The sequence below is a fragment of the Pseudophryne corroboree genome, chromosome 4, assembly GCF_028390025.1.
Source record: "Pseudophryne corroboree isolate aPseCor3 chromosome 4, aPseCor3.hap2, whole genome shotgun sequence".
Classification (NCBI taxonomy): domain Eukaryota; kingdom Metazoa; phylum Chordata; class Amphibia; order Anura; family Myobatrachidae; genus Pseudophryne; species Pseudophryne corroboree.
The window spans coordinates 697,929,536-697,948,944 of NC_086447.1; the positions used below are offsets into that span (position 1 = coordinate 697,929,536).

The window sequence follows — 19,409 nt, forward strand, 5'->3', positions numbered from 1 at the left end:
ATGGACAAGTCAGGAGACTTCCCTACACATAAATATTCTGGAACTAAGGGCCATTTACAATGCCCTAAGTCAGGCAAGACCCCTGCTTCAACAACAGCCGGTGCTGATCCAGTCAGACAACATCACGGCGGTCGCCCATGTAAACCGACAGGGCGGCACAAGAAGCAGGATGGCAATGGCAGAAGCCACAAGGATTCTCCGATGGGCGGAAAATCATGTGTTAGCACTGTCAGCAGTGTTCATTCCCGGAGTGGACAACTGGGAAGCAGACTTTATCAGCAGACACGACCTCCACCCGGGAGAGTGGGGACTTCATCCAGAAGTCTTCCAAATGATTGTACACCGGTGGGAAAGGCCACAGGTGGACATGATGGCGTCCCGCCTCAACAAAAAGCTAAAAAGATATTGCGCCAGGTCAAGGGACCCTCAGGTGATAGCTGTGGACGCTCTGGTAACACCGTGGGTGTACCGGTCGGTGTATGTGTTCCCTCCTCTGCCTCTCATACCCAAGGTACTGAGACTAATAAGAAGGAGAGGAGTAAGAACTATACTCATTGTTCCGGATTGGCCAAGAAGAGCTTGGTACCCAGAACTTCAAGAAATGATCTCAGAGGACCCATGGCCTCTGCCGCTCAGACAGGACCTGCTGCAGCAGGGGCCCTGTCTGTTCCAAGACTTACCGCGGCTGCGTTTGACGGCATGGCGGTTGAACGCCGGATCCTGAAGGAAAAGGGCATTCCGGAGGAAGTTATCCCTACGCTTATTAAAGCTAGGAAAGAAGTGACCGCAAACCATTATCACCGCATATGGCAGAAATATGTTGCGTGGTGTGAGGCCAGGAAGGCCCCAACGGAGGAATTTCAGCTAGGTCGATTTCTGCACTTCCTACAATCAGGGGTGACTATGGGCCTAAAGTTGGGTTCCATTAAGGTCCAGATTTCGGCTCTATTGATTTTCTTCCAAAAAGAACTGGCTTCACTACCTGAAGTTCAGACATTTGTTAAGGGAGTGCTGCATATTCAGCCCCCTTTTGTGCCCCCAGTGGCACCTTGGGATCTCAACGTGGTGTTGGATTTCCTAAAGTCGCATTGGTTTGAACCACTTAAAACCGTGGAACTAAAATATCTCACGTGGAAAGTGGTCATGCTGTTGGCCTTGGCTTCGGCCAGGCGTGTGTCAGAATTGGCGGCTTTGTCTTGTAAAAGCCCTTATCTGATTTTCCATATGGATAGGGCGGAATTGAGGACTCGTCCCCAATTTCTCCCAAAGGTGGTTTCAGCGTTTCATTTGAACCAGCCTATTGTGGTGCCTGCGGCTACTCGTGACTTGGAGGACTCCAAGTTGCTGGACGTAGTCCGGGCCCTAAAAATCTATGTTTCCAGGACAGCTGGAGTCAGAAAGACTGACTCGCTATTTATCCTGCATGCGCCCAACAAGTTGGGTGCGCCTGCTTCAAAGCAGACTATTGCTCGCTGGATCTGTAGCACGATTCAACTTGCACATTCGGCGGCTGGACTGCCGCATCCTAAATCTGTAAAAGCCCATTCCACGAGGAAGGTGGGCTCTTCTTGGGCGGCTGCCCAAGGGGTCTCGGCTTTACAACTTTGCCGAGCAGCTACTTGGTCGGGGTCAAACACATTTGCTAAATTCTACAAGTTTGATACCCTGGCTGAGGAGGACCTAGAGTTCGCTCATTCGGTGCTGCAGAGTCATCCGCACTCTCCCGCCCGTTTGGGAGCTTTGGTATAATCCCCATGGTCCTTACGGAGTTCCCAGCATCCACTAGGACGTCAGAGAAAATAAGATTTTACTCACCGGTAAATCTATTTCTCGTAGTCCGTAGTGGATGCTGGGCGCCCGTCCCAAGTGCGGATTGTCTGCAATACTTGTATATAGTTATTGTTTACCTGAAGGGTTATTGTTGAGCCATCTGTTGAGAGGCTCAGTTATATTTCATACTGTTAACTGGGTATAGTATCACGAGTTATACGGTGTGATTGTTGTGGCTGGTATGAGTCTTACCCGGGATTCAAAATCCTTTCCTTATTGTGTCAGCTCTTCCGGGCACAGTATCCTAACTGAGGTCTGGAGGAGGGTCATAGAGGGAGGAGCCAGTGCACACCAGGTAGTCCTAAAGCTTTCTTTAGTTGTGCCCAGTCTCCTGCGGAGCCGCTATTCCCCATGGTCCTTACGGAGTTCCCAGCATCCACTACAGACTACGAGAAATAGATTTACCGGTGAGTAAAATCTTATTATCACTTGCACTTTATAGTACCCCTGCGAAATGGATTGATTTGCGAAAAATTTTACCAAAATTTCAGCCCCCTCTATTCTTTATAGAAAAAGGGGATTCCTTGGTGTCACAGAGCCAGGGCACGTGTAATTAACCGTTGAAGAAAACGTCTGACATTCCAAAGGCATGCTTTGTTTTGCCAGTCTCTCTTTCAGATGAAGAAACCATTGCTTTGTATTCTTAGTCAGAAACGCATTTCTTTTAATAGCTGCTATTTATATCCCATCTCCCTAGATGCAATATCTCTGCTACAAATTCCTCCCAACAAATTGTACCTAGAGTCTGCTGTCTCTCTCTCTTGTTGCTCCTGTAGCTGTGTATTGAATTTTAAGTTACTAATAACTCTACTACAGTATCTTGTTGCCTTGTCTGTCTCACTCTGCAATTAAAGCATGTCTAAATACAGTAATTAAATTAGCAGAGCACATGAAGCTAAGGAAGTGAATGCCTATTATCTCTGAAACAGTGGCCCTCATTCCGAGTTGTTCGCTCGCAAGGCGATTTTAGCAGTATTGCACACGCTAAGCCGCCGCCTACTGGGAGTGAATCTTAGCTTCTTAAAATTGCGAACGATGTATTCGCAATATTGCGATTACACACCTCGTAGCAGTTTCAGAGTAGCTTCAGACTTACTCGGCATCTGCGATCAGTTCAGTGCTTGTCGTTCCTGGTTTGACGTCACAAACACACCCAGCGTTCGCCCAGACACTCCTCCGTTTCTCCAGCCACTCCCGCGTTTTTTCCGGAAACGGTAGCGTTTTTATCCACACGCCCATAAAACGCCGTGTTTCCGCCCAGTAACACCCATTTCCTGTCAATCACACTACGATCGCCGGAGCGAAGAAAAAGCCGTGAGTAAAAATCCTATCTTCATAGCAAATTTACTTGGCGCAGTCGCAGTGCGGACATTGCGCATGCGCACTAAGCGGAAAATCGCTGCGATGCGAAGAAATTTACCGAGCGAACAACTCGGAATGAGGGCCAGTGTTCACAGTGCAATCTGTAGACTTTTTGGTGTACATCCCTAGTCAATTAAAAGTTTAATCATTGTTAAATAGTGTATGTGAAAGCGTATCATTCAACAGTTTCCCATAGTGTAAGTAATGCATGTGTTAAATGTATAATGAAAGCAATTTTATTATAGTAAAAGTATTCTGTGATGTATCAATAAGTATTAAAAGAATTTTGAATGGTCAGTTTAGTTATTTATGCACAGCTAACAGGATTTCGGAGAATAAATGTATCTGCACTAAAAGAAATGGGCAGTATGTTTATAATGACCAAAAACAGTCTGTGTGCGGTGTTTTTTTTAAGTGTGTGTGTGTGTGTGTGTGTGTGTGTGTGTGTGTGTGTGTGTGTATATATATGTATCTTTGGTTCATCCGGCACTCCTATTATGGAAGTATCCAGTAACCTGGGTGCCCGTGCTAAATTGACATAGTCCCACTGTTGCTAGGTTAGCAAACTGCACGTCACTCCAGAGTACTTGAAGAAAAAGATGTTTAATGATCCATAGAAGATTCCATAGTCACAACATGGTTAAATGTGCAGCATGACATTATCAACGGCTCGTTTCAAGACCTAGTCCCGTCATCAGGATATGCTGCCGCTGCTGTAATATAGCATGACTAGAAAAGCACTCTGTTGTTCATAGCACATAGTGCTTTTTTAGTCATGCTATATTACAGCAGCGGCAGCATATCCTGATGACGGGACTAGGTCTTGAAACGAGCCGTTGATAATGTCATGCTGCACATTTACCCATGTTGTGACTATGGAATCTTCTATGGATCATTAAACATCTTTTTCTTCAAGTACTCTGGAGTGACGTGCAGTTTGCTAACCTAGCAACAGTGGGACTATATATATATATATTAATATATATATATAAAACACAATAGCAGGCGGCACTCGAAGGGTCTGAACAACCTAAATGAAGACACTGCGGACACAGTGTATGGTCTGACGTTTCGGAATTCCGAAATGTCAGACCATACACTGTGTCCGCAGTGTCTTCATTTAGGTTGTTCAGACCCTTCGAGTGCCGCCTGCTATTGTGTTTTCTCTGCATTAATCCATTGGAGGGCACCAGCGCACGATGTTGTTTATGGAGTGAGTGCCGGTCTATAGACTTACATATATATATATATATATATATATATACTCCACAACCAGCCGGCACTCAGGTACTCAATAACACCAGGCTCAGGTGCTCCATCAAATTCAGTAATACAGAATCCCAAAAGCAGAGATGGCACTCAGAGGCTTGAATGTATAAATGCAGAAAGCTGTATTGAGTTCAACATTTCGGCGTGCAACCCCCTTTCTCAAGAATACATATCTGTTTGTGCTGTATGTATTCTTGAGAAAGGGGGTTGCACCCCGAAACGTTGAACTCAATACAGCTTTCTGCATTTATACATTAAAGCCTCTGAGTGCCATCTCTGCTTTTGGGATTCTCTATATATATATATATATATATATACATATATTCACAGCATGTCACCTTGAGAAAAACAGCCTGGCGTTGAAACGTCGGTTGATCACCATGCTTTTTGCCACTTCTAATATATAACTTTTTCATCAAATCCAACGAGTGCCGCCTGGTTCCTGTTTGCTATTGGGTGGATTGCCACATGCCCACCCAGGGGACCTTTGTGCATATACTCTATTTGAGGAGGGCACCGTGGTTATTCTCATTCATTTTGGAGTGCCTATTATTTATATATATATATATATATATATATATATATATATATATATTATACATGTTTGGTTATTAATGGGAACCCCTTCCTCCCCCAACTACCGCTACCACCCAATCCCTTTCTTAGCTCCGTTCTTCTCTATCCTCCTGTCGTTAATGTGGCTGCATCTCATGTGACTTTAATAGATCAGAGAGTGAAATTATATTACTCATTCAGTGTTTTAGGTATCCGCTAACCACAAATGCCTTTGGCAACTGCCTAGCTTGCTCTAAGGGTAGTGACGACCCTGGATCCAACTGCCCTGGCAGTGGCTAGTTTGACACCAAACCGTTTTTTGTCTGTCCTATTCTGCCATATTATGATGACCCACAGTTGGTTAGGATTCTTTTACCTCCTGGTTCCTTTTTGCTGCAGTTAAGGGTATAGTGCTCACAGTTCAGTCTAGGGGCATGGTGCTGATCAGTGAGGAAGGCTTGTTTTAGTTTTGAAGGGCAAAATTTTAGACGCAAGTTAACGCTACACTAACTGTAGCTGTAGTGATACATCACATCTAAAATTTTGCTCATCAAAATTTGCCCTCCAAAAAGGGGTGTGTTCTTGCTGGGAAGGGGCATGGCCACACAGTAGTACTCCTAATTCAAATTACACCACAAAGTAGTGCAACTTTATTCACATTTTATCATGCGATAGTGTCCCTTATTCACGTTACATCACACAGTAGTACCACTTTACCTTATATACGTTATTCCTCACAGTAGTGCCCCTTATTCACATTACATCACACTGAATTGCTCCTTATTTACATTACACCACACCATATTGCTTTTTATTTACATTAGACTACACAGTAGTGTCCTTTCTATATGTTACGCCACACAGTAGAGCACCTTATACACATAATGCCACACATCAGTAATGCATTTATAAACATACCACACAGTATTGCCCCTTACACATATGACACACATTATTAATGTCCTTATAAACATAATATGCCCTCCAAAAAGGGGTTTGTTCTTGCTGGGAAGGGGCATGGCCACACAGTAGTACCCCTAATTCAAATTACACCACAAAGTAGTGCAACTTTCTTCACATTTTATCATACGATAGTGTCCCTTATTCACGTTACATCACACAGTAGTACCACTTTACCTTATATACGTTATTCCTCACAGTAGTGCCCCTTATTCACATTACATCACACTGAATTGCTCCTTATTTACATTACACCACACCATGGGGGTAATTCTAAGTTGATCGCAGCAGGACATTTTTTAGCAGTTGGGCAAAACCATGTGCACTGCAGGGGAGGCAGATATAACATTTGCAGAGAGAGTTAGATTTGGGTGGTTTATTTTGTTTCTGTGCAGGGTAAATACTGGCTGCTTTATTTTTACACTACAATTTAGATTGCAGATTGAATACACCACACTCGAATCTAACTCTCTCTGCACATGTTATATCTGCCTCCCCTGCAGTGCACATGGTTTTGCCCAACTGCTAAAAAATTTCCTGCTGCGATCAACTTGGAATTACCCCCCGTATTGCTTTTTATTCACATTAGACTACACAGTAGTGTCCTTTCTATATGTTACGCCACACAGTAGAGCACCTTATACACATAATGCCACATATCAGTAATGCATTTATACACATACCACAGTATTGCCCCTTACACATATGACACACATTATTAATGTCCTTATAAACATAATGCGCCTTGCACATTATGTAAACCTTTATTAATGCCCTTATACACATAATGCCCTTTACACATACGCCAAACACTACTCCACAACCAACCCACCCGCACACAGCACTCACATGCCGCTAACACTGTGACCACTGCCTCTGCTTGAATACAGATGTGTCCTCATACATCTTGCCACAATACGCAATGCAGCAGGAGATGCCTATCGTGAGTCAGCTGGCAGCTCTGCTAACGTCGGGCACCTTTTTGGACAAAAATGCATCTTATTTGCATTACTACATGGCTAGGAAGCACAAGCAGCAATTGGTACGCCTAAGAGTACGAGCAGCCTCTGCTGATTAAAATGATATGCAGCATGCCTATATTCTGTGTGCGACTGGCTGTGTCTGCATACAAAATGCTACGTTATAATGATTTCAAGGAATACACTGTAACGTAGCATTTTGAATTCAGATACAGCCGCAGACACACACAGAATATAGTCATTCCGCATATAATCTTAATCAGCAGAGGCTGCTTGTGCCCCTAGGCATACCTGTATAGGTTGTCTATAACTGGTAGAATGTGAAGATCTGGCTGGTGTTTGTCTGCTTGTATCTTCCCATTATCCCCTCTCATAAGGGAGAAATTTACTAAAGGTAAAAATCCACGATTTTGATCATCGCAAATATTAATTTGCATGGAAGTCGCATATCAAATGCGACTTTGCACTCAAAATCGTGACAAATCACCATTGGTACAAACATCATCAAAATAACACTGGTATCAGTGGAAATCGCACATTTACTAAAGGTGCATACACACTGTACGATTTGAACTACCTCTATGGACTATATAGTCCATATCGGTAGAAAACATAGTAAATATCGCACCGTGTTTATACAGCTTGCGATGCCGATGCATGCTCCTTCGGAGTCAGTATCGCAAGAAAAAACAGACTGCAGGCAGATCAATTTTGACTAGAAAGTGTACAATCTATTTTCTAGTATAGTCAAAATTGTACATAGCCAAAATTGCACCGTGTATATAGTCAATATTGGTGGTTCTGGGCTCCGTGGAGTTCAAGGGAAATCGCAAAGTCAAAATCGGCCTTTAGGCAGAATCGCACCGTGTGTATGCACCTTTAGATTCATCTTTGCACTAAGTTCTATCAAAAGCCTCACCAAAATCGCACAAAAATCCCACCTCAGTGCACCACTTCCAAAAAGCAACATGTAAAACATTTTAATTATGGGTAAACCAATTAGAATGCTAATAGAAGCCCACCAAGTCATCTGCAGCACTCACTTTCTGCTCTCTGCCATGGCTGAGTTTGGTTATCCACTAGGCAGGATGCAAGCAGTGATTTCATCTGGGCTGCACCAGCTGACTGAATGGGCCCAAAAGCATGAAGAAGAACAGAGGAACCAGCAGGTTGGGTAATTTGGGGGCATTTTTATAACTACATGGTCATGTCACTGTGTCTTGACCTATCCGAATGTGTTTAGGGATTTTGCTGCTTTTTGGGTGACTTGTGATGCAAATTAAGGTGCGACTTGTGGTAGGATTTGATGTGTGACCTGTGGTGCAATTGAGGCTTGATTAGCTTTGTGTTGGCATGCAACTTCGGAGGCATTCTACTGTGAATTACAGCGCATTCAAATGTGACTTCTGAAGCTACGTCCCATGCGAAAACAGCAAAATCGTCAGTGTACACCATTGAAAGACAAAGACGATTAGGGGCAATTAAGGGTGCTTTGTAATCTCACCTAAAATCGATTCTTGGTAAATTTCCCCCATAGTCTTATGGAATCTAAGCACAGGATACAGGAATTACCAGGTCTACAGTACAGTATATTTATACTTTAAAGTCATATTCATTTGAATTGAATCTTAAACCTTTGAAAATAGTTTTAGTAACTCGTGGTTGTGTTAAACTTTTTTAGGGATGATGAGCATGTCCTTATTCAACATTACTGTCACACTTTGGGAGGAGAATCACCCTTAGGTCAACCACAAAGTCCCACACAAATCCTAAAATCAGTAGAAAAAGAAGAAAGGGGAGAACTGGAGCGGATCATTGCTGATCTAGAGGAAGAGCAAAGGTATGCGTCAATTCCCCTGTATTATTAAATGTATTTACTATCTCATTCACATCTTTCCATATTGTCATTTTAACAAACCCAAATCAAATGCTTATAGACATTTTTGGCTATTGTCAAATGTAAGATTACAAATGTTGCAAGAACCAGGGCACATTCATTTATATATCTGAAAGTAAAGCTATTCTATAGAATTTTGATGGATTTTTATATGTATTAATCTAATGTGAAGATTGGGGAAATGGTTGTACTTCTTGAAGAGCACTCAAACGTCAGACAGTATTGTTCCTTAATGGCACTCATAAATGTTTATGGCAGACATCATTTCTGCTTTCTGTTTACTTTGGCAATGACAAAAAAAATAGGGTGGTGGGTTTTTTTGAAGTCACAAAGTTTTATTGAAGAGATAGAAGCAATGACAAATGGAGGTAATTGACATAACCAGAGCACAAGAAAACTAGAATAATATCAACATAAATCAGAACAGAGGTGAGAGCGTAAATTTACATGTTGAAGTACATAGACTAGAAAATTAGGTGCATGAATTAGTCTCTTTTTTTTTTTTAAACAAACCCCAAAACAATCAAGAATTAGGAAAGAAATAGAAAATAAGAAAGTATATTCCGAAGGGCCAACCAGTGGTACCCTTGGGAGGGCTTGTAGGAAATTACAAAGACATTCAGAGGGAAAGAGAAGCAGGGATGATAATGAAAATTGAGGAGAGGAAAGAGTAGAGAGAAATAAAGACTAAAAGAACAAAAACAAACCACAGACAAGGGGAGAGCGAGTCGGGTGAAAAGAAGGATGAGGAAAAGGGTTAGGTGAACTAGGAGAGACCTGGGAGAGCTACTTGAAATTTAGCGTACCAAGGTGTCCAAATGCTGTGGAATTTTATCCACTGTGTTGTTCATCAAGGAGGAAAGGTATTCCATCCTCGCTACAAACCAAACACGATTCATAAGTTCAGGACGGGTGGGAGGGGTGGGAAGTTCCCATGATTTAGCAACCTGGAGTTTAGCTGCACAGGCTATACGCAGAGACAGTTTGTTTTCAGGCTTGGATAGCTGACAGACTGGGGCACACAGGAGAAGCGTCTCAGGAGGGAGGTGGGGCAGCAATCCGGGATAAGCGACTGAATAAGTATTCGGTCCATTGATCAGAAAGAGGCCATCTTCGGGCAGCTCCACCAAATATGAATATATGAGCCTACTTGACCACATTGACGCCAACAGAGGTTAGAATTGTTCGGATATATTTAGTGTAAGCGTTCAGGAACCAAATACCAGCATGCATAGACTTTGTAGGAGTTCTCCTTGATGGAGACGCTAATAGAACATTTAGAAATATTCAATCGAACAGATTCCCATACGTCATCTTCTAGGGAGGTCCCCAAGTCAGTTTCCCATGCAAGTTCGTGTGCTGTGCGAGGAGGTGAAACTGGAGACAAAATGGACTCATACACAATAGAAATAATGCCTCGGTCTGTGGAACAGTACATGCAAAGGCGTTCCATCGGAGTTGGGACATTAGGAAGAGGCGTTGTCCTATTAGAGGACATCACGAAAATTCAAATTTGAAGGTATTGATAAAAATAACAAGTCGGGAGAGAGTCCTGTGTTTGAAGGTCTACGAATGAGTACAGTACGTTATTATGAAGTAGATGATGAAAGCAGGATATGTCTGCTCTAGACCAGCTGGAAGTAACATGATAGGATCGGCCCGGGGTGAAGGAGGGGTTGTTCCAGATGGGAGTAAGGGGGGAGGGTTGTGTGTGAAGTGAATGTTTAGATTTTAGTGAGTCCCACACCGATAATGTTAGGGATATTGTTGGCACTGACTGAATGGTTTTAGGTCTGTGCAGGCGATGGAGCCATGGAAGATGAGAGACTGAGTCGACCTGGGCCAAGGTACTCTCCAAGTCTACCCATCTCCTCATGTGTCGTGGAGAATGCCAGGCAACTAGTTGGCTGAGGGCTGTGGCATAATAGTATCTCGATAGCAAGGGAAGGCCCAAACCACCACACGTAGAGCTCTGCTGGAGAGTCTCCCTACGCAATCGCGGCTTCTTATCATTCCAAATGAATTACCATATTGGGTCTGGAGGAATGATAAAATCCGGAGAGGAACTGGGACAGGGAGAGTCTGGAAGAGGTATAAAATCTTGGGGAGGACATTCATCTTAATAGCATTAATCCTGCCAATCCAATAAATGATTTTTTTTTCCATCCTAAGATGTTTAGAGATATCTTCTTAAATAAGGGAGGAAAATTTGTGTCATAAAGAGAATGGTAAGATTTGGTAATATGTACACCCAAATATTTACTGGAGGTGTGACGCCATGCCAAAGGGAAGTTGGATTTCAGAAGATTCAGCGTGTTGAGAGGGATGTGTAATGGGAGAGCCTCTGATTTGTCATTGTTCACCTTATATCCAGAGAGGTCCCCGTAGAGAGTTAATTCTTTGAAAAGGTTGGGTAGGGAAATTAACGGGCTAGTGAGGGTAAGGAGGACGTCATCCGCAAAAAGGGAAAGTTTGTGGTGTGAGTCTTTGATAGAAAAGCCTGTAATGTCCGGGTTAAGACGGATGCGACAAGCGAGAGGTTCGATTATCAGAGCGAAGATAAGGGGCGACAGGGGGCATCCTTGTCGCGTGCCATTGGTGATGGCAAAGGAGTCTGAGAGAATTCCGCTCGCTAGGACGGAAGTGGAGTGGTTGTAATAGAGTGCTGAAATGGCTTGGAGAAATTCCCCATGAAAACCAAAGCTAGAGTTTGATCGAGAAAAGCCCAGGAAACCCTATCGAAGGCTTTCTCCGCATCCAAGGCCAACAGAAGAGAAGGGAGTTTGACAGAGTTAGCATGATGGATCAGGTTAATGGTATGTCTGGTGTTATCCAGAGCTTGGCGAGAAGGGACAAATCCGACTTGGTCGGTATGTATAAGAGACAGAAGAAGGGGGTTCAGTCTTAGGGCTAGTATTTTTGCAAAAAGTTTCAAGTTGGTGTTGAGAAGGGAAATAGGGCGGTAATTAGAGACCTGTTGTTGATCTTTACCAAATTTGGGAATAATAGTAATTAGTGCATTAGTAGTTTCGCTATGGAAGAATTCCCCATTAAGGATTTTATTAAAAGTAGACGTCAAATGAGGGACAAGAGAACACTCGAATGTTTTATAGTAAGCAAAGGGTAGGCCGTCCGGTCCCGGAGCCTTAGAGGGTTTCTGTAGTTTAAGAGCAGCAGATACTTCCTCATCAGATATAGGCTTACATAATGCAGTGGATGAGGGAGAATCCAACCGCGGCAGGGAGCATGAGGTCAGGAAGTCGGAGACACGTGTGTTTGAGTCAGATAGAGAGGATGTACTGTCTGGGGAGTTATACAAACGAGTGTAGTATTCCTTAAAGATAGAGTTGATGTCTAAGGGATTATAGTGTATATTACCGTTAGGATCCTTAAGAGAGACTATAGAAGAGAGGGCTTTGCGTGCCTTTAATCTATTTGCCAGGAGGGCATCAGCCTTGTTGCTTTTCTCATAAAATTGCTGATTCAGCCAACGTAGAGATTTATCTATCTTTTCTGTTAATAACACATTGAGAGTCGCCCTAGCTGCCATAAGCTGTTTATAGTTCGAGTCCGTGTGACTACGCTTATGAAGAGAGTCTAGGGTTTGGACCTGATCAGTGAGATTTCTAAGTATTGCTTTGTGTTCCCTATTGCGGTGAGATGCAAAGCTAATTACATGGCCTCTGAGGACAGCTTTACGAGCTTCCCAGATTAATGGGGAACAGCCTGAGTCAGGGTTGTTAAGAGAAAAGTATTCTGTGAGCAGTCCACCTATCTTGGATTTGAAGGAGGGAATTTTAAGAAGTGTCTCGTTCAAGCGCCAAGAAGGGCGGGAAGTTGGGACGTCCAATAGATCAAATGCGGACGTGACGGAGGAGTGATCGGACCAGATATTAGGGATGATCGATGAGGACAAAATGTGATTAGAGGCCGGGGGGCTGCAGAAAAGGTAGTCAAGTCTGGAATAAGACTGATGGGGATTGGAAAAAATAGTGTAGTCCTTGGAGGATGGATTAAGAGTGCGCTATGTGTCGAAGAGAGATGCTTCTGTAATAAGTTTAGAGAAAGTGTTGGCTATATGACAGGTGCGAGGGTGTTTCTGGGGAGCGGATTTATCTAAGAAAGGGTCTAGAACTGCGTTGAAATCCCCTCCCAGAAATACATAACCCGCTCTATGTTTTTGGAGAGCCGTGAAAAGGATTTCAAAAAACGTTGTTGGCCCATGTTGGGAGCATAGAGGTTAGCTGTAGTCACTTCCAGGTGCCCCAGCCTGCCAACCAGAATGATATACCTCCCCTCTGTGTCAACATGAACTGAGCTTTGAGTGAAGGGGAGTTTATTGCTTATCAAGATAGCGACTCCGTTATGCTTAGATTCACTTGAGGAGTACAACACAGTGGAGAATCGTTTGGAAGACAAAGTGGAGTGGTCAGATCTCTTAAAACATTTTTCCTGAAGTAGAACTGTCTGCGCGTAGAGTGCGTATTGTACGGAACAAGTGAGAGCGTTTATGGGGCGTGTTAAGGCCCCGGACATTCATAGAGGCAATGGTAAAAGGCATGGTGCTAAGAAAGGGGGGAGTATAGAGGGGGAATTGAAAAGGGGGAGCAGAGGGAAGGGGCTGACTCGCTCAAGAGAAAGAGTAAAAAAAAAAAAAAGTGGTAGAGGAGCAGAGTACTCAATTTGAATTGAGCAAAGTATAGAAAGTTAGGAAAAAGAGGAAGAGCAGGTTACTCAATACAAAGGAGGTTGGTACTCTATAATTAGGACTTAGTGGTCCAGAAAGGCGAGGGAACAAAAGGTCCGAGTCGCCACAAGGGAATAGAAAATAAATAAAATTGGGGGTGGTGGAGATATAATTGAGAAGAAAAATATCACATGCAGGAAGAGGAACAGGGAATATACGCACAACCTAACAGGAGAAAGAATATTATGTTAAACAAAACGGGCACTAGTATGTAGGAGACAAGAGATGGGGCGGTGTCCCCTGGGTGAGGAGGGTAAAGGGGGAGAGAAAAGAAAAAAAGGGCTGGGGAAACAATCATCACCAGTAAATACATTGAACAATTATCATCTGAAAATACCATAAAGTTTTCAGAGCACAAAGATACACACATGTTAAAACAAGTATGGGCAACAGGCACAGAGAGCCCACAATGCGGCGTGTGGAGTCTGTGAGAAAACCAACGGAGAAGCTGGCGAAGTATGTGAGACCTCTGCGCCCGTGGACCACGCCACAACCCGAAACAGATAGAACTTGTAAATGTTAGGACAGCGGGAGGGAAAAGACCTAACAATGCAAGGAGCTAAAAATATTGCAATGGAAATCTAAGAGAAACATTAATTCCCTGAACCGGGAACAAACGAACAACGGAAGGTAAAATGCAGCATCGGGGTGAGCTAGAGTCAAACCGTGGCCAAGATAAGCATGCAAGGTTAGGGGTGACTGCTAGAAACCGAAACTTGGTCACCCAGGTTACTATAAACATAGGCCCTCATTCCGAGTTGTTCGCTCTGTAATTTTCTTCGCATCGCAGCGATTTTCCGCTAATTGCGCATGCGCAATGTTCGCACTGCGACTGCACCAAGTACATTTGCTAAGAAGTTTGGTATTTTACTCACGGCATTACGAGGTTTTTTCTTCGTTCTGGTGATCGTAATATGATTGACAGGAAGTGGGTGTTTCTGGGCGGAAACTGGCCGTTTTATGGGAGTGTGTGAAAAAACGCTGCCGTTTCTGGGAAAAACGCGGGAGTGGCTGGAGAAACGGGGGAGTGTCTGGGCGAACGCTGGGTGTGTTTGTGACGTCAAACCAGGAACGAAACTGACTGAACTGATCGCAGTGGCAGAGTAAGTGTCGAGCTACTCAGAAACTGCAAATAAATTTCTATTCGCAATTTTGAGAATCTTTCGTTCGCAATTTTGCTAAGCTAAGATTCACTCCCCGTAGGCGGCGGCTTAGCGTGTGCAATGCTGCTAAAAGCAGCTTGCGAGCGAACAACTCGGAATGAGGGCCATAGTGAGTTTGAACTGCTGCAAAGAGTGACCACGAGACATTTCCAGTAGAAGAACAAAAGGCATCATGGGATTGGGGGGGGGGGGGATGTCATTTAAAAAAAAAAGAATTTACTTACCGATAATTCTATTTCTCATAGTCCGTAGTGGATGCTGGGGACTCCGAAAGGACCATGGGGAATAGCGGCTCCGCAGGAGACTGGGCACAAAAGTAAAAAGCTTTAGGACTACCTGGTGTGCACTGGCTCCTCCCCCTATGACCCTCCTCCAAGCCTCAGTTAGGATACTGTGCCCGGACGAGCGTACACAATAAGGAAGGATTTTGAATCCCGGGTAAGACTCATACCAGCCACACCAATCACACCGTACAACTTGTGATCTGAACCCAGTTAACAGCATGATAACAGAAGGAGCCTCTGAAAAGATGGCTCACAACAACAATAACCCGATTTTTGTAACAATAACTATGTACAAGTAATGCAGACAATCCGCACTTGGGATGGGCGCCCAGCATCCACTACGGACTATGAGAAATAGAATTATCGGTAAGTAAATTCTTATTTTCTCTAACGTCCTAGTGGATGCTGGGGACTCCGAAAGGACCATGGGGATTATACCAAAGCTCCCAAACGGGCGGGAGAGTGCGGATGACTCTGCAGCACCGAATGAGAGAACTCCAGGTCCTCCTCAGCCAGGGTATCAAATTTGTAGAATTTAGCAAACGTGTTTGCCCCTGACCAAGTAGCTGCTCGGCAAAGTTGTAAAGCCGAGACCCCTCGGGCAGCCGCCCAAGATGAGCCCACTTTCCGTGTGGAATGGGCTTTTACAGATTTTGGCTGTGGCAGGCCTGCCACAGAATGTGCAAGCTGAATTGTACTACAAATCCAACGAGCAATCGTCTGCTTAGAAGCAGGAGCACCCAGCTTGTTGGGTGCATACAGGATAAGCAGCGAGTCAGATTTTCTGACTCCAGCCGTCCTGGAAACATATATTTTCAGGGCCCTGACTACGTCCAGCAACTTGGAATCCTCCAAGTCCCTAGTAGCCGCAGGCACCACAATAGGCTGGTTTAAGTGAAATGCTGAAACCACCTTAGGGAGAAATTGAGGACGAGTCCTCAATTCTGCCCTGTCCGTATGAAAAATTAGGTAAGGGCTTTTATAGGATAAAGCCGCCAATTCTGAGACACGCCTGGCTGAAGCCAGGGCTAACCGCATTACCACTTTCCATGTGAGATATTTTAAGTCCACCGTGGTGAGTGGTTCAAACCAATGTGATTTTAGGAATTCCAAAACTACATTGAGATCCCAAGGTGCCACTGGAGGCACAAAAGGAGGCTGTATATGCAGTACTCCCTTGACAAACGTCTGAACTTCAGGAACAGAAGCTAGTTCTTTTTGGAAGAATATTGACAGGGCCGAAATTTGAACCTTAATGGACCCTAATTTGAGGCCCATAGACAGTCCTGTTTGCAGGAAATGCAGGAATCGACCCAGTTGAAATTCCTCTGTAGGGGCCTTCCTGGCCTCGCACCACGCAACATATTTACGCCAAATGCGGTGATAATGTTGTACGGTTACATCCTTCCTGGCTTTGATCAGGGTAGAGATGACTTCATCCGGAATGCCTTTTTCCTTCAGGATCCGGCGTTCAACCGCCATGCCGTCAAACGCAGCCGCGGTAAGTCTTGGAACAGACATGGTCCCTGCTGGAGCAGGTCCTTTCTTAGAGGTAGAGGCCACGGGTCTTCCGTGAGCATCTCTTGAATTTCCGGGTACCAAGTCCTTCTTGGCCAATCCGGAGCCACGATTATAGTCTTTACTCCTCTCCTTCTTATGATTCTCAGTACTTTTGGTATGAGAGGAAGAGGAGGGAACACATACACTGACTGGTACACCCACGGTGTTACCAGAGCGTCCACAGCTATTGCCTGAGGGTCCCTTGACCTGGCGCAATATCTGTCCAGTTTTTTGTTGAGGCGGGACGCCATCATGTCCACCTTTTGGTTTTTCCCAACGGTTCACAATCATGTGGAAGACTTTTGGGTGAAGTCCCCACTCCCCCGGGTGAAGATCGTGTCTGCTGAGGAAGTCTGCTTCCCAGTTGTCCACTCCCGGAATGAACACTGCTGACAGTGCTATCACATGATTTTCCGCCCAGCGAAGAATCCTTGCCACTTCCGTCATTGCCCTCCTGCTTCTTGTGCCGCCCTGTCTGTTTACGTGGGCGACTGCCGTGATGTTGTCCGACTGGATCAACACCGGCTGACCCTGAAGCAGAGGTCTTGCCTGACTTAGGGCATTGTAAATGGCCCTTAGTTCCAGGATATTTATGTGAAGTGACGTTTCCATGCTTGACCACAAGCCCTGGAAATTTCTTCCCTGTGTGACTGCTCCCCAGCCTCTCAGGCTGGCATCCGTGGTCACCAGGACCCAATCCTGAATGCCGAATCTGCGGCCCTCTAGGAGATGAGCACTCTGTAACCACCACAGGAGAGACACCCTTGTCCTTGGAGACAGGGTTATCCGCTGATGCATTTGAAGATGCGATCCGGACCATTTGTCTAGCAGATCCCACTGAAAAGTTCTTGCGTGGAATCTGCCGAATGGAATCGCTTCGTAAGAAGCCACCATCTTTCCCAGGACCCTTGTGCATTGATGTACTGACACTTGGCCTGGTCTTAGGAGGTTCCTGACTAGGTCGGATAACTCCCTGGCTTTCTCTTCCGGGAGAAACACCTTTTTCTGTACTGTGTCCAGAATCATTCCTAGGAACAGCAGACGTGTCGTCGGAATCAGCTGCGATTTTGGAATATTTAGAATCCATCCGTGCTGTCGTAGTACTACTTGGGATAGTGCTACTCCGACCTCTAACTGTTCTCTGGACCTTGCCCTTATCAGGAGATCGTCCAAGTAAGGGATAATTAAGACGCCTTTTCTTCGAAGAAGAATCATCATTTCGGCCATTACCTTGGTAAAGACCCGGGGTGCCGTGGACAATCCAAACGGCAGCGTCTGAAACTGATAGTGACAGTTCTGTACCACAAACCTGAGGTACCCTTGGTGAGAAGGGCAAATTGGGACATGGAGGTAAGCATCCTTGATGTCCAGAGACACCATATAGTCCCCTTCTTCCAGGTTCGCTATCACTGCTCTGAGTGACTCCATCTTGAACTTGAACCTTTTTATGTTAGTGTTCAAGGATTTCAGATTTAAAATGGGTCTCACCGAGCCGTCCGGCTTCGGTACCACAAACAGCGTGGAATAATACCCCTTTCCCTGTTGTAGGAGGGGTACCTTGATTATCACTTGCTGGGAATACAGCTTGTGAATGGCTTCCAATACCGCCTCCCTGTCGGGGGGAGACGTTGGTAAAGCAGACTTCAGGAACCGGCGAGGGGGAGACGTCTCGAATTCCAATTTGTACCCCTGAGATACTACCTGCAGGATCCAGGGGTCCACTTGCGAGTGAGCCCACTGCGCGCTGAAATTCTTGAGACGGGCCCCCACCGTGCCTGAGTCCGCTTGTAAGGCACCAGCGTCATGCTGAGGACTTGGCAGAAGCGGGGGAGGGCTTCTGTTCGTGGGAAGAGGCTGTCTGCTGCAGTCTTTTTCCCCTTCCTCTGCCCCGGGGCAGATATGAGTGGCCTTTTGCCCGCTTGCCCTTATGGGGACGAAAGGACTGAGCCTGAAAAGACGGTATCTTTTTCTGCTGCGAGGTGACTTGGGGTAAAAAGGTGGATTTCCCAGCCGTTGCCGTGGCCACCAGGTCCGATAGACCGACCCCAAATAACTCCTCCCCTTTATACGGCAATACTTCCATATGCCGTTTGGAATCCGCATCACCTGACCACTGTCGCGTCCATAACCCTCTTCTGGAAGAGATGGACATCGCACTTACTCTTGATGCCAGAGTGCAAATATCCCTCTGTGCATCACGCATATATAGAAATGCATCCTTTAAATGCTCTATAGTCAATAATATATTGTCCCTGTCCAGGGTATCAATATTTTCAGTCAGGGAATCCGACCAAGCCACCCCAGCACTGCACATCCAGGCTGAGGCGATTGCTGGTCGCAGTATAATACCAGTATGTGTGTATATACTTTTTAGGATATTTTCCAGCTTCCTATCAGCTGGTTCCTTGAGGGCGGCCGTATCAGGAGACGGTAACGCCACTTGTTTTGATAAGCGTGTGAGCGCCTTATCCACTCTAGGGGGTGTTTCCCAACGCGCCCTAACCTCTGGCGGGAAAGGGTATAATGCCAATAATTTTTTTAGAAATTAGCAGTTTTTTATCGGGGGAAACCCACGCTTCATCACACACCTCATTTAATTCATCTGATTCAGGAAAAACTACGGGTAGTTTTTTCACACCCCACATAATACCCTTTTTTGTGGTACTTGTAGTATCAGAAATGTTCAAAACCTCCTTCATTGCCGTGATCATGTAACGTGTGGCCCTACTGGAAAATACGTTTGTTTCCTCACCGTCGACACTGGATTCAGTGTCCGTGTCAGTGTCTGTATCGACCTGAGGT

General features: G+C 44.9%; 1 protein-coding gene across 6 annotated transcripts in view; it reads left to right on the forward strand.

The window, feature by feature from the left end:
- The window catches only part of UTRN (utrophin), a 1,167,552-nt gene that overhangs the window by 1,118,414 nt on the left and 29,729 nt on the right, over window positions 1-19,409 (forward strand). For all 6 annotated transcript variants that reach the window (XM_063917938.1, XM_063917937.1, XM_063917939.1 and 3 more), the window contains one exon: window positions 8,638-8,796. In XM_063917938.1, the coding sequence (XP_063774008.1) occupies window positions 8,638-8,796 (159 nt within the window). The remainder of the gene's footprint in view (window positions 1-8,637; window positions 8,797-19,409) is intronic.